The following is a 16220-nucleotide window of genomic DNA, read 5'->3' on the forward strand; positions in this document are numbered from 1 at the left end:
ACCATAAGAAAATTAACAGTGGTTTTAATGTAGTAAAAGTGTAGTATACTTTGTAATACTTTGCATGTGCTTCACTTTGTTTTTGCCATTTTTTTCAAAATCAAAAAAAGTAGTGCTTTAAAGTCCTTGAAAGTCCTGGAATTTCATTTTACAGTATCTGTATCAACCCTGATGAGATCAAAACAATATTTGTATTATTTGTAATTATATATGACAGCCATTTATATGTAAATCAGAGTGTGAAGCTTGAATATATTGTGTAAAACAACTAAACTTACCCAGGTACAATGTCACTAAATTTCTTCCTGCAGTACAATGATAAAATATGAATAAAATAAAATGTTCTAAAATGACTAAAATAAACTAAAATATAAATATAATAATAATAAAATAAAATGACTAAAACAAACTAAAATATAATAATAATATAATAAAATGTACTAAAATGACTAAAATAAACTAAAATATAAATAAAATATAATAATAATAATAAAATAAAATGTTCAGAAATTACTTAAAATAAAATATAATAATAATAAAATAAAATGACTAAAATAAACTAAAATATAAATAAAATATAATAATAATAATAATAATAATAATAATAAAATAAAATGTACTAAAATAAACTAAAATATAATAATAAATAAAATGTTCTAAAATAACTAAAATATAATAATAATAATAATAATAATAATAAAATAAAATAAAATGTTCTAAAATGACTAAAATAAACTAAAATATAATAATAATAAAATAAAATGTACTAAAATGACTAAAATAAACTAAAATATAAATATAATAATAATAAAATAAAATAAAATTTACTAAAATGACTAAAATAAATAAAATATAATAATAATAAAATAAAATTTACTAAAATGACTAAAATAAACTAATATATAAATAAAATATAATAATAATAATAAAATAAAATGTTCTAAAATGACTAAAATAAACTAAAATATAATAATAATAAAATAAAATGACTAAAAAAACTAAAATATAAATAAAATATAATAATAATAAAATAAAATGTACTAAAATAAACTAAAATATAATAATAATAAATAAAATGTTCTAAAATGACTAAAATATAATAACAATAATAATAATAATAATAAAATAAAATGTTCTAAAATGACTAAAATAAACTAAAATATAATAATAATAAAATAAAATGTACTAAAATGACTAAAATAAACTAAAATATAAATATAATAATAATAAAATAAAATAAAATTTACTAAAATGACTAAAATAAACTAGAATATAATAATAATAAAATAAAATGTACTAAAATGACTAAAATAAACTAAAATATAAATATAATAATAATAAAATAAAATAAAATTTACTAAAATGACTAAAATAAACTAAAATATAATAATAATAAAATAAAATGTACTAAAATGACTAAAATAAACTAAAATATAAATATAATAATAATAAAATAAAATAAAATTTACTAAAATGACTAAAATAAATAAAATATAATAATAATAAAATAAAATGTACTAAAATGACTAAAATAAACTAATATATAAATAAAATATAATAATAATAATAATAAAATAAAATGTTCTAAAATGACTAAAATAAACTAAAATATAATAATAATAAAATAAAATGACTAAAAAAACTAAAATATAAATAAAATATAATAATAATAATAATAATAATAATAAAATAAAATGTACTAAAATAAACTAAAATATAATAATAATAAATAAAATGTTCTAAAATGACTAAAATATAATAATAATAATAATAATAATAATAATAATAATAATAATAATAAAATGTTCTAAAATGACTAAAATAAAATAATAAAACTAAAACTTAATAAAACAAACAACAAACCATAGTAGTATATCATTATCAATTACACTTGTACAATATGAAACGGAAAATATTGACCAAAATATGAGCAGGTGATGATGTGCCATAAATCACACACGTTTTCAAAACCAGTTCAGGCTGATTTTGTGACAAGGTAATAAATACAGCAGTAAATTACAGTCAAAAACAGCTGAGAGACCTGTCTTTCTCAAGAGGATGCCATATTCATTCACATTGCTGTGTTCAGTTGTGTTTATGTAGATCAGACTATATTCACTCAAACACTGAGGCTGATGAAGATGAACGCATGAAGCCTGTGACGTCACGCCTGACCTCATCCCGTTATTTTACGGTGATAATGATGACCTTACTCTGCAAATACTACCATACCATTACAACGCAGAGCCTTTATGGCTAATCACTAATGACCTATATATCGCAAACCCACAAAATGAAGAGAAAACGAACCTTGCGCGAGACTCGCCTCCTCATCCTCATCCTCAGCATCCGCTCCGCTTCAGCATCAGGAAGAGCGAACAACAATCGCTTCCTATTGGTGGAGCATGATCTCACCCCCCCGACGTCACCACGCCTCTTCCCAGGCCACACCCCTGAGATGCGGTGATTAACTCTTCGTTAAACAGCAAGAACATTCTGCAAATAGTCAAGGTTTATTTAGGCTTTCTCTTTTAAGATTTATATTGGGCAGATCAAATTTGTTATAGTTACTTTACATGGTTTAAATTAACAACAGTTACTACTAAATACTTAATTTTGAGACTATAATGAGACATTTTAAACCTACATAAATATGAACAGATCTATACAGACACTACAAATTTTGCTTTGTGGTACTCTTAATATTTAAGGACGATTATATGAGCACTGTCAGTTTCATATAAAGTTATAATCATTTCATTACTTTACTGCTATGCGTATAGTTATTAGAAAGTCACACTTTTATTAAAATCTGTGCTAGTTACTTACCTGATGGGTGTCATCAAATTTCTGTTTATGCTTTTTATGTTCTTACTATTATTTATATTTAGAAAATTTTATATTCTATTCTATATTTTTTTAGATGGACATCACCTTATAATGTTAATCCTGGAGGCAGAATGAAAATAAATAGAAATGTTAAAGGAGTAGTTCACTTTCAGAACAAGAATTGACAGATAATGTACTCACCCCCTTGTCACCCAAGAAGTTCATGTCTTTCTTTCTTTCTTCAGTCGTGAAAAAAATAGTTTTTTGAGGCAAACATTTCAGGAGTGTTCTCCATATAATGGACTTCTATGGTGCCCCAAGTTTAAACTTATAAAATGCAGCTCCAAAGGGCTCTAAACGATCACAGCCGAGGAAAAAAGGGTCTTATAGGGTTATTTTCTAAAAAATAAATTACAATTTATATCCTTTTTAACCTCAAATGCTCATCTTGTCAAGCTCGGCAACACAAGCATTTGAGATTAAAAACTTTAGAAGTTGTAAATGTTTTTAGAAAATGACCGATCGTTTCTCTAGATAAGACCCTTCTTTCTTGGCTGTGATCTTTAGAGCCTTTTAAAGCTGAATATATACTGCATTTTGCAAGTTCAAACTCGGGGGCACCATAGAAATCCATTATATGGAGAGAAATCCTGAAATGTTTTCCTCAAAAAACACCATTGCTTTATGACTGAGGGGTGAGTAAATTATCTGTAAAGTCTTGCTCTGAAAGTGAACTACTCCTTTAACAGTAGAAAGACAACAAGCTACTAAATATTGTAGTAGCCAACATTTTTGTACAGCTGCTTTGCAACGATTTGTAGCGTTAAAAACGCTATACAAATAAACTTGAATTTAATTGAATTGAAAGACAGACAGAACAAACGTGCATAGAATGTGTGATATTCCTGGAGGTGTACTTATAATGTTAATATAGTTTTTTTGCACAAAAACAAAAACAAAAATCGATTATTTTCAACCCACATTCTAACCCTCTGTCTATTTTCTAAAACGTATGCTTTTCAAGATGCACATGCAAATTTGTCTGATTCTTGGCATGATCTTGTATGACATTCATAGCTCAAACCACTAAGAAAGCCAAACGTTTAATCGTGCTATCTTTGGCTGTGTCATGTGATATACAGTGTAAAAGATAAGAATTTATGTATTTTTATTGTTCATGTTGTGCAAATCCGCAAGCTATTTCTTATAGTAAAATTTCTGATCATCAACACAGCGGTGATTTGTTACTGAATATATCTGTGTGTTGAACAAATGAGTATAATTGTTGATTCAGTGGCCCATTCATAAAGAGACACACTTGCTTTATTCCTGAATTAATCAGCTGTAAACAAATCAGATGAATGAATGATTCACTTAATAAGATGAGTTGGCTTGCCGCAATCTACTGGCGGTTTTAGTTTCATATTTAAAGTACCTGATAATTTAAGGGACAGTATGTAATTTTCGATGCTTGAGGGTGCATATTCAAAACAAACAATGAAACAAAGGCGTACCTGAGGTACTTCAGTGGGACTGCCCCGATGACATATGAAGCCTTCAAGTGTATGGTTTGTTAGGATAGGACAATATTTGGCCGAGATACAACTATTTAAAAATCTAAGGGTGCCAAAGTTTAAAATATTTTAGAAAATTGCCCTTAAAGTTGTCCAAATGAAGTTTCTAGCGAGTTTTGATATATTAACGGTAGAAAATTTACCAAATATTTGCAACATGATCTTTACTTAATATCCTTATGATTTTTCGCTTAAAAACTAAAAATTGATCATTTTGATCCATACAATATATTTTTGGCTATTGCTGCAAATACATCCGTGCTACTTAAGACTGGTTTTGTGCTCCAGGGTCACAATAAATATATATTTTGACCAAATGTTTAAATATTTTAAGTTTAAATTCTAGATAAACCTACACATCTTTGACACAAGATTAAAACATGCAAGAAATGATGCTTGTGTATAATTTTATTGCAATATTGGCAATTCCATTCCAAATGGATTACATTGTCAAGTCATTTTGAGTAGCAGTAGTTCATCTACACAACCTTGAACTTCATGTTGTAATACACATAGTAACCGTTATTGAACATGTAAAGCCTCTGATCGGTGGGATTGTAGTCCAGGTACACATAAAAGTCCTGGAACTTCTCAAAAGCAATGCTAATATAGCTTTCCTCATTTTTATTGGTGTCATAGGTGTAAAAGATCTCCTCTGTTTGAGTATCTACTGACCTGGTCACATACAGGACTCCACAAATCATGAACGCATTTGTGGCTGACTTCTTGAATATACTGGTCTGCCAAACCTCCTCTACTTCAAATGACTGCTCATTGATCTTCCCTAAAACCAGTGTGCCGTTTGATTCCGCCGTAGCGTAAGTCACCCACAGACCAGACTCATCTGCCGCAAAGTCCAGGTTCTGGTTGGCTGAGTAATGGTATGAGAATTGGGTGCTGGCTTCGGGAACCACCTTATATGCAATTGTTGCACTGGTCATGTTCCACTTTGCCATAGCAAAAGGGCTTCTGAACTGATAGTACATGGTGTTTTCACGCACAACGTAGTTGTTTCCTGTGCCTCGCCTATCATAATTATATTGGACATAAAGCGAATGTATCTTGAAGGGCTGTCTCATGATCAGTTTGTAGTAGTCAGAGTACTGTATGATTCTGTTGACCGTTGTGTCGCTAGATGCGGAGTACCAGTACATGTTTTCAGAACCAGGCATTGGCTTTGAGTCTTTGCCCCATCCTCCATACGCATAACTTGAAGTCAGATCTGCATTCAGCTGGCTGATGACAGGCTTTCCAATCCTGAGAATACCGCCGTGCTTACAGGAACCTAGGAGAAATCGATGACAGCAATACATTTTAAAAAAGCAAGAATAATTAAATCAATATTACATACAACTGGAGATGTGTATATATTCACATATGTGACCCTGGACAACAAAACCAGTCATAAGGGTCAGTCTTTTGAAATTGAGGTTTATACATCAAATGAAAGCTGAATAAATAATATGACGATTTTTGGCTGAGATACAACTATTTGAAAATCTGGAATCTGAGGGCGCAACACATTCAAAAATTGCCTTTTAAAATTGTCTAAATTAATTTCTTAGCAATGCATATTACTAATCAAAAATTACGTTTTGATATATCTACTGTAGGAAATTTACAAAATATCTTCATGGAACATGATCTTTACTTAATATCCTAATCATTTTTGTCATAAAAGAAAAATCCATCATTTTGACCCATGCAACATATTTTTTTTATTATTGCTACAAATATACTACTTAAAACTTGTTTTGTGGTCCAGGGTCACATATGTGCAACACTTAAAATGTTTCAGAATATTCTCCTTTATGTGCATGCATCGCATACAACACAATGTAAATTTAAGATACAATTTCTTAACTTTCATGTAAAAATGAGTATTAGCCTACCTATTTCAGCATTAGAGAAATCATCCTGGTCATCCTGACATTTCTCCAGTTTGCGCTGAAGTTTGGTGAACTCGATGCGAATCACTTCTAAGTTGCTTCGGTCGTAGCTCTCCAGTTGGTCAACGATTAAACTCATATTGCGAATCTTATAAAGAAAACAAATTAGACTCATGCAGATACTTATAAAGATGAGTTTACTGTAAGTGAAGGAAGCTTCACCTCTGTGTAGAGACTCTCAAAAGCTGGTGAAGAGGAGTTTAGAGATGCTTTCAGTTGTGTGACCAGAAGCTCAAACTCTCTGAGCTCAATGCGGAGGAGCTCGAAGTCCAGTTTGATGTACTTGTCCGGTCCGCTCTCCAGAATCTCCACACGAGCCGTCAGGTTGGAAAGACTGCTGAGAAGAACGTCCAGCTGAATCTTCAAATTGATGATCTAAAAATGTGAATTAAAAATGATTAGGACCAGTTTTGGATTTGGGCCAGTGCTTTTCTTTAAAATAAAGGTTCTTTATGAATGGCACGAATAGTTCTATGAAGAACCTTGAACATCCATGGAACCTTTCAAATGCAGAAAAGATTCTTTACAGTTGAATAAAGGTTCTTTAGATTTTTCAGATGCTCTTTTGGGAACTGTCCACTGAAAGGTTCTTTGGGGAGCCAAAAATGGTTCTTCTATGGCATCATTGCAAAAACACCCTTTTGGAACCTTTATTTGAGTGTTGGGCCCACTGATCCACTTTGCTGCCTGAATTATAACTAATTCAGACTACTAATAGAAAAAAACTATAATAGCATCTCATTAATATTGGAAAACTTATGGCTGTGTCCAATTAAAATCCATATCCCGAGTAAAACTGCTAATCTGGACTATATAAACATACCTTGTTGATCTGGAGCTTGACTTTTACAGACAGTTGGCTTGAAGTGGTCTGTATGAGCTCCATGCGGTCTGCTGGGAATGAAGTATCAGGCAGGTACACATTACAAACACACTCTCCAAACTCCCCGACGGAGCCTTCAACGCTTCCAGAGCCCCAATCTTCTAGTGACTGGACAACAGAATGGACAACAGCATAGCTTTATTCTTCTTCACATCTGAGACCGATCAGCAATCAATCAAAACTGAGATGTTGAGGGTCAGAAGGACTCTTACCAGCCAGGTGTGAACAGGAGACACGAGCAGGAGGACAAGTAGAAGGAGATCCATCGTGCATCTGTTTTCAGAATATGTTTATGTTTCTCAGCTACAGCCTTATATACAGAATGTTATCAGAACTAATCTACAGCACATGTCTTTTTCTCATGGATATTGTGGTTGATGTCCAACGGATAAACCATGACGCAGTGACAATTACACAGTTTATATTTGCTTAAGACATTTTATTGGTGCGGATGGTGATTATAACATGCAAATTCATAATTGACCTGAGAGGAAGCGTTGTTTACAAAACCTGTTGAAGGTATCGCATGAAGTGTTGTAATAACGCAATCACAATGACTGTGTCACAGTGCAAACAGTGCATTGCAGTTTGCTGCAAATAGGGCAGGGGCGTTGGTAGCCATCATATATTTTATACTTTCTATAGGCTACTGTGATGATATGTAAGTTAGCACTGCATTATTCAAAGACTTTATTTATTACCTGGAGATGACTTGAAAACCATATACAGTCAGGAAAAAAATATTTGAAATATTCTGATTTTGCACATTTACCCATTGACAAAGAAATGATCAGTCTTTAATTTTAATGGTAGGTTTATTTGAACAGCGACAGGCAAAAAAAAAATGCATTTCCAAAAATTTATAAATTGATTTGCATTTTAATGAGTAAAATAAGTAACATAACTTAGTACTTGGTGGCAAAACCTTTGTTGGCAATCACAAAGGTCAGACCTTTCTTGTAGTTGGCCACCAGGTTGCACATTTGGCAACTCGAACCTTTAGATCCCTTCACAGATTTTCTATGGTATTAAGGTCTGGAGACCTTCATGTGCTTCTTCTTGAATCACTCCTTTGATGCCTTGGCCGTGCATTTTGGGTTCATACCCATCCTTGACCCGTTTTCAATGCCCTGGCTGGCTTTAATGCCCTGAGTCTGACAGTACATGGCCCGTCCATCATCAATTTGATTCAGTGCAGTTGTCCTGTCCCCTTAACAGAAAAACACCCCCAAAGCATAATGTTTCCAGCTCCATGTTTGACGGTGCGGATGGTGTTCTTGGGGTCATCGCAAGCATTCCTCCTCCTCCAAACATGGAGATTTGAGTCAATGCCAAAGAGCTCAGTTTTTGTCTCATCTAACCACAACACTTTCATCCAGTTCTCATCTGAATCATGCAGATGTTCATTGGCCTGTACATGTTCTTTCTGGAGCTGGGGACCTTGTGGGTGCTGCAGGATTTCAGTCCTTCACGGCGTAGTGTGTTACCGATGTTTTCTTGGTGACTATGGTCCCAGCTGTCTTGAGATCATTGACGAGATCCTCCCGTGTAGTTCTCACGGGAATCAGCCCAGTTCCTCACAGGAATCCAGCCTGTAGTTCTGGGCTGATTCGTCATTGAAACTCCACGAGGTGAGATCTTGCATGGAGCCCCAGACCGAGGGAGACTGATTTTTATTTGCGAATAATTGCAACTGTTGTCACTTTCTTACCAATCTGCTTGGCGATACTTTTGTACCCCATTCCAGCCTTGTTTAGATCCACAATCTTCTCTCTGACATCCTTGGACAGCTCCTTGGTCTTGGCCATGCTGGCGAGTTTGAAATCTGATTGATTAATTGATTGATTGCTTCTGTGGACAGGTGTCTTTTATACAGGTATCAAGCTGAGATTAGGAGTCCCTTTAAGAGCCAGAAATCTTGCTGCTTGATAGGGGTTCAAAAATGTATTTCACTCATTAAAATGCAAATCAATTATAACTTTTTAAAATGCATTTTTCTGAATTTTATTGTTGTTATTCTGTCTCTCACTGTTCAAATAAACCTACCATTCAAATTATAGACTGATCATTTCGTTGTCAGACATACAAAATCAGCAGGGGATCAAATAATTTTTTCCTCACTGTAAATTATTATACTTAAATTGTTTTAGACGTCGGACAGGGAACAGACACAGTCTCTATAGCATGACATCTAGGTGAAAGAGTCTCTATGTGTGAGAATGAACTGATTTTTCTCACATGTAGCGGCGAGCAGGCCTGGGATCAAGTTAGTCGAGTGCAAACTTTAAGAATATGTGCCATATTTCTAGAGAGAATAACAGCACCACTTTTGGAGAGATGAAGACCATCTCTTTTCAACAGGTCAGGCATGCTCCAAAAACTCCGTGTTATTTTGCAGGCACCTCTTAGACATCCAGCCATTGAGTGACGACAATCTGCTTTGTGTCTCATCAACACTGTAAACGGTGAGGGAACAAAAGTACTGTATATTACAGTGTCTGATATTGTACTTGCAAGTTCACATTTAATTTCATTTAAAGTGCCTACAGTGGGCATGTGAGTGTCAGAACTGGACCATGGAGCATGTCGTCTGGTCTGATGAATCACATTTATTAATCATACATGCGTGTGTATCGTTTAACTTGGGAAGACATGGCAGCAGGATAGTCCATGGGAAGAAGGCAAGCCAGCTGAGACAGTGTTATGCTCAGTGTTTGTTTTGCTAGTAAACCACGGGTCTTGACATTCATGCTGATGTTACTTTGACACATACTACCTACCTACAAATTGTAATCCATTACTGATTCCAGATTACATGTCAAAAATTGTAAATAGTAACGTTATCCGTTACATTACACATTTTAGGTAATATAATCAGATTACTTTTAGATTACTTTTGAATAACTAGTTTTTTACATTGATTTAAATGGGATTATCTTGTACGATAAATCAAAAAGGCAAAGAGTAAGAAATGTAATAAAGGCTTTTTATATTTTCCCACAAGATTTTCACAAAGTCTTTTAGTCTGTGTTTAAAATAAAAAATTTATTAAAATAGATGAAATATTTTTATTTACCTACATGCCACGTGAGACTCGGGTAAAAGTTGGTGAATATTTGGTGAATACGTTTTAGATGACAAAAAGTTTTGGAATTCCTGCATTACATGAATATATGCATTTTTGAAAGAGTTTGAAAGACAAAGGCGTTCCAAAGACATGATAATACATGATTAAAAACCTACAACAACAAAAAACTCCACTCCAAGTCATAGTGCTTATAAGAGTTTATTTCACATACAGACATACAGCACATTCATTGCTGTTCTGTGTTTGACAGCAGTCTAAAATATTCAGAATTCTTAGTTCACTCGCCAGTCAGAGAGCCCTCATGGTTGAACCAAACATGATAGGCGACATAATAGCCATTGTTGAACATGTAAAGTTTCTGATCAGTGGGGTTGTAGTCCAAGTAAGCATAGAACTCCTGAAACTTCTCAAAGGGAATACTAACATAGCTTTCCTGTTCGGTGCGAGTGTCAAAGGTGTAAAAGATCTCCTCGGTTTTAGAGTCTACAGACCTTGTGGCATACAGAACCCCACACACCATGAAAGTGTTTCCTACAGATGGTTTGAAAATACTGGTCTGCCAAACCTCCTCTACTTCAAATGACTCTTCATTGATCCTCCCTAAAACCAGTTTACCCTTTGATTCCGCCGTAGCGTAAGTCACCCACAGGCCAGACTCATCACCTGCAAAGTCCAGGTTCTGGTTGGCTGAGTAATGGTATGAGAATTGGGTGCTGGCTTCGGGAACCACCTTATATTCAATTGTTGCACTGGTCATGTTCCACTTTGCCATAGCAAAAGGGCTTCTGAACTGATAGTACATGGTGTTTTCACGCACAACGTAGTTGTTTCCTGTGCCTCTCCTATCATAATTATATTGGACATAAAGCGAATGTATCTTGAAGGGCTGTCTCATGATCAGTTTGTAGTAGTCAGAGTACTGTATGATTCTGTTGACCGTTGTGTCGCTAGAGGCGGAGTACCAGTACATGTTTTCAGAACCAGGCATTGGCTTTGAGTCTTTGCCCCATCCTCCATACGCATAACTTGAAGTCAGATCTGCATTCAGCTGGCTGATGATGGGTTTGCTGATTCTTCTAATTCCACTATGAGTGCAGATTCCTTGTAAAACAAGTAAATGAGTTAATCATAGACGATTGAAAACATTAGTTTGACATTAAAGTCTTGATAGAGAAAGACGTACCAATGTCGGGGTTAAAGAGTTCATCGTGGCGTCTCTCGCACTCCTCCAGTTTCTGCTGAAGAATGATGTATTCTCGACGTGTCACGAGAACGAGGTTCTTATCGTAGGTGATCTCCAGCTCAGTCAGCACAGCAATCACAACACTGATCTGTTTTCATCACAATGACAGTTTGATCACAATATTAATCTAAAGTAAAAGGCACAAAATCAGTGTGAACAGTTCTTTACAGATGAGTAATTTAGAGTGTCTAAATCACTTTGGGTTATTCTGGAAACACTACGAGAGCATGCAAACTCAACACTGTGATTTTGTAAGGCATGTTCCTGGATTGGCATAATGAAAACTTCAAGTCTGATTGGTTTATTGGAATGTTGTTACAGGTTTGGAAAGGTGTTGGTCCAGGAAGATGCTGTACTTGGTGAAATCATGTTTACCCAACAGGGAAAGGCTGAACTGTGATTTAAACTGTGAACCAAGTTTGATTGTTGGCAAGAGTTTGAAGGCTAAAAACCCTACAGATTATTATATGTTGGACCTGCTTTGTCATGTTGTAACTCCAATTTAGCTGGATGAGAGGCACTGCAAAAAAAAAAAAAAAAAAAAGCTTTTCTTACTTAGATTTTTTGTCTTGTTTTCAGCCTAAATATCAAACAATTCTTAAATTAAGAAGCATTTTCCAGACGAATTAAAAAATTGTTCTTGTTTTCAGAAAAAAAAATAAATGCCTTTTTGCTTGAAACAAGCAAAATAATCTGCCAGTGGGGTAAGAAAAATAATCTTGTTTTCTGTTTGAAATAAGATTTTTTTGCTTACCCCATTGGCAGATTATTTAGCTTGTTCTAAGCAAAAACTCACTTTTTGCTTAGAACAATTTTTTTGTCTATTTTGTCTATACAAAAATTTTGTCTATTTTTTTCTGAAAACTTGTCTAGAAAATTCTTGATTTAAGAATTTTTAGATATTTTGTTTGGAAACAAAACAAAAAATCTAAGCTAGAAAAGCATTTTTTGCAGTGTACGTATTCAAGACAGTTAGGGTATGTTGGAAAACTCCCATCTCATTTTCTTCTCCAACTTCAAAATCATCCTACATCCACGCAGAAGTACCAACCCAGTGTTTACAACACGATCGTGCAAAGAAGGTCAAACACCCTTGACAAAAAAAAGCTAAAACAGAGATGTAGGACGATTTTGAAGTGAAAGTGAGATGGGAGATTTTCAACATACCCTAACTGTCTCAAACCAGAGTGCTAGACAAAATTAATACATATTAATTTATTAATGAAAATATCAATCGTTTCACTAAATAAGACCTTTGTTCCTCATGCTAAGATGGTTTAGAGCCCTTTGAAGCTGCATTTAAACTCCATTATGGAATTCAAACTCTCAGGCACCATTGAAGTCCACTATATGGAGAACATTCCTGAAATGCTTTCCTCAAAAAACATAATTTCCTTACGATTGAAGAAAGACATGAACATCTTGGATGACAACAGTTTGAGTAAATTACCTGCAATTTTTTGTTCTAGAAGTGAACTAACACCTTAAACCACTTCAGAAATCTTAAACCAGCAGACCAGGGTTGGCCATACAGTAGTCGTCTGACTACTCAAGTACAGTAGTTTGAAGTTTATAAGCAGCTAGAAGTGTGTGGATGTAGGTTGAAAACTAAAGTAACAGTTGAAAGATTTGGTCTTTTGCCTAATTCTTGTACAATATCTAAAAGGTGCAATTTATGCTGATTGATCAGAGGTTCAAAAAGTTTCACCTGTTGGCGTATGGATATGAGGACAGTAGAGCTGGTTTGGATAGACGCCTTCAGCTCCACAATTAGAGCCTCCACCTGCTTGATCTGGATTTTCACCTCCTCTAGTTGTAGCTCATTGTACGAGTCGGGGTCACGCTCCATCAGCTCGATCAGCACAGTCAGGTTCGTTATCTTTGCTATATAGACTTGTAGTTTAACCTCGTACATCTCCACCTGCACAAGAACCGTTGAAGAACAGTTAGTGTCTGCATGTTTACTCTCATTGTAAGGTTCTTAAAGGGATAGTTCACCCAAGAATCTGGTTACTCCCAGGGCATCCAAGATGTAGGTGACTTTGTTTCTTAAGTAGAACACAAACCAAGATTTTTAACTCAAACTGTTGCCGTCTGTTAGTCATTTAATGGCAGTGAATGGGTCCCATTTGTGTTCTACTGAAGAAACAAAGTCACCTACATCTTGGATGCCCTGGGAGTAAGCAGATAAACATTAAAGTTTCATTTTTGGGTGAACTATCCCTTTAAGGCTTAACACTGCAGGTGAATAGGGTAAAAAAATTAACTAATAGTTATGACCTTACTTACCCAGTTGATTGATTACTTTGATAATTGCGAACATTTTTTGTATTACAAGTTTTCTAAAATGTTAGGTTTAAATATGCAAATGAGGCATTATTTAATGAAATATGCACTAATTTGCATACATTTCTAGTACAAAAAATCTAAACACTGGATGAAGTCAGTTTCAAAATTCTTGTTTAATTTTTTTAAACATATTAGAGTCAAATGTTTTTACAGAGGGAATTTTGGGTATCTCGTTTCGTCACGACATAATTCAGAAAATACTTAGAACAGACAGAAAACAATATATTTTTTACCGTTTTTTGGGAAATAAAATGTTGTATAAAATCAAGCAAATTAACTTTGAACAAATCTCTCTATAAAAACCTTCAGGATAGACAGGAATACAAATGTAAAGTGTGGTGTGTGTAAGTGCTGCTGAAGTGGAGATTTATGGCTCAGTGTAGGAGAAAAAACTCCTTTAAAAATATGGATTGTAATTGAAATCTATTCACACAAATGGATAAAGTGCTATAAAAGAAACACTTAACAGTGTATTTTGTGTGTTTTCTTTCCACTAGTCTGAAAAAACCCTTTATGAAACACCAAAAAGACCAAAATCTCAAACTTGACAGATGCATGAAAAAACAGTGTTTTTGCCTGCAGTGTCTCTCCTAAAGGTTGGACCAAACCTTGCTAATCTCCAGCTCCAGTTTGTAGTTGATTTCAACTGCTGTGTTCTCCAGCGAGATGAGTTGTCCGATTGGAAATGTGCTGTTGGGAAGAAAAGCCTCACAGAAACAGTCTCCACCGGAGGCGCTGCCTTCAGCCCAGGGATTCAATGCCTAAATAAGACAAGTGAAAACCATCAGCCATTCTCTTCTTCCATATCTTGCTTCTCCTAAACTACAAAAGACCTTGAGTGTGGCTGTTGAGATAAAGCAATGACAATGGTGTCTATAAATCTTATGCATTCTGGTCAGAGTTGCTTCATGATGTTTCCTAATAATTTAACTGTACACTTCAAAAAATGCTTTTCTTGCTTAGATTTTTTGCCTTGTTTTCAGCCAAAATATCTAAAAATTCTTAAATCAAGAAGGATTTTCTAGATGAGTAAAAATTTCTGTCTTGTTTTTTAAAAAAAATCTAAATTAAGTGCATTTTTGCTTGAAACAAGCTAAAAAATCTGCCAATGGGGTAAGAAAAGTCATTTTAGAAAACAAGATTATTTTTCTTACCCCATTGGCAGATTATTTAGCTTGGTTCAAGCAAAAATCCACTTAATTTTAACTATTTTTTCCTGAAAACAAGAAAATAATTTTTACTCTTCTAAAAAAAAATCCTTGATTTAAGAATTTTTAGATATTTTGGCTGGAAAAAAGGCAAAAAAAATCCAAGTCAGAAAAGCATTTTTTTGCAGTGTATGGTTCTTTGTTGAATTTCTGCTGTTGTTAAATGTTATAGAAAAGAACTTGTACTGTACTCACCCCCTCGACAACAGCGGACCTCAAGAAGACGAAATAAAGAACTGTGGCAATCATCGTGCATCAGTTAGTTGTGTTGAAGGAACGGAGCTCTCTAGCTTTTAAAGACCATCATATCTTATGAAATGATCAGCATCTGGAGAGTTCACAGCATTATTCTCTGACAACTGCTGATGTTCAGTTGCTTATGTCCTTTACGCAACACTTCCGTTTATTTTGTGGATTCAAGGCAGTGCTAAGAACATGTTGACATTAAGACAGTACATAAAACACAGGTGTGCTTTCACATTGAATATATGTCATCAGTAGTCCAGCCATGTGGTGCAATTTAGATAAACTAGCACTAAAAAGGATGCTGTAAAAAAAAATGCATGTGGATGTTGACTCACTGTTATTGTGTGGTCACCCCCTGCTATAATCAAAAATAGTTTTCTTTTTATTTATGAAAAATATGTTTACCAATAACCTATGAGCAAAGTCCCAAATGAGAGAAAAAAGTATTTTAAAGCAGTTTAACATAAGGTCGCAACAGAAAAAAGACTAAAAAAAATGAAGGGGTACATTGCAGAAAATTATTTATTCCTTAGTATTTTTGTCTTGTTTTCTAGTATAATTTTAAAAAAAAATTGAATAATCATGCATTTACTGGACAAATAAAACGACAATATATTATGTCTTGTTTTCTAAAAAAATATCCAAATTTTGTTATTTTTTGCTTAACAAGCAAAAATATCTGCCAGTGGAGCAAGTAAAATTGATTTAAGATTATTTTTTGTACCCCATTGGCAGATATTTGTGCTTGTTATAAGCAAAAACTAACAAAATACGGATATTTCTTTCAGGAAACAAGACATAATATTTCAAGTCATTTTACTTGTCAATTTTACTTGCCATATTATTTTAAC

General features: G+C 33.8%; 2 protein-coding genes across 2 annotated transcripts; both read right to left on the minus strand.

The window, feature by feature from the left end:
- Positions 1 to 4793: 4793 nt before the first annotated feature.
- olfm4.2 (olfactomedin 4, tandem duplicate 2) lies at positions 4794 to 7501 on the minus strand. Its single transcript, XM_073826623.1, has 5 exons — positions 7448 to 7501; positions 7176 to 7343; positions 6515 to 6727; positions 6296 to 6440; positions 4794 to 5688 (listed from the first exon to the last, which is right to left on the minus strand). Exons 1-5 carry the CDS (start codon positions 7499 to 7501, stop codon positions 4883 to 4885), a joined length of 1386 nt encoding a protein of 461 aa, XP_073682724.1. The 3' UTR covers positions 4794 to 4882.
- Positions 7502 to 10505: 3004 nt separating this feature from the next.
- On the minus strand, positions 10506 to 15372 carry olfm4.1 (olfactomedin 4, tandem duplicate 1). The gene is made up of 5 exons (XM_073827623.1): positions 15319 to 15372; positions 14524 to 14676; positions 13275 to 13487; positions 11507 to 11654; positions 10506 to 11424 (listed from the first exon to the last, which is right to left on the minus strand). The coding sequence occupies exons 1-5, from the start codon at positions 15370 to 15372 to the stop codon at positions 10601 to 10603; spliced, it is 1392 nt and encodes a 463-aa protein (XP_073683724.1). The 3' UTR covers positions 10506 to 10600.
- Positions 15373 to 16220: the final 848 nt, after the last annotated feature.

Source organism: Garra rufa, chromosome 21 (assembly GCF_049309525.1).
Source record: "Garra rufa chromosome 21, GarRuf1.0, whole genome shotgun sequence".
Classification (NCBI taxonomy): domain Eukaryota; kingdom Metazoa; phylum Chordata; class Actinopteri; order Cypriniformes; family Cyprinidae; genus Garra; species Garra rufa.

Bases quoted from the DNA above. Each gene is read 5' to 3' on its own strand.
- olfm4.1 (XM_073827623.1), bottom strand. From the start codon at position 15,372: ATGATTGCCACAGTTCTTTATTTCGTCTTCTTGAGGTCCGCTGTTGTC. The intron at 13,488-14,523 runs GTTTGGTCCAAC...GTTCTTGTGCAG, and splicing joins TGGAGCTGGAGATTAGCAAG to GTGGAGATGTACGAGGTTAA. The intron at 11,425-11,506 runs GTACGTCTTTCT...TTGTTTTACAAG, and splicing joins ACTCTTTAACCCCGACATTG to GAATCTGCACTCATAGTGGA.
- olfm4.2 (XM_073826623.1), bottom strand. From the start codon at position 7,501: ATGGATCTCCTTCTACTTGTCCTCCTGCTCGTGTCTCCTGTTCACACC. The intron at 6,728-7,175 runs GTATGTTTATAT...TCACATTTTTAG, and splicing joins TCAAGCTCCAGATCAACAAG to ATCATCAATTTGAAGATTCA. The intron at 5,689-6,295 runs GTAGGCTAATAC...GATTTCTCCTAG, and splicing joins TTTCTCTAATGCTGAAATAG to GTTCCTGTAAGCACGGCGGT.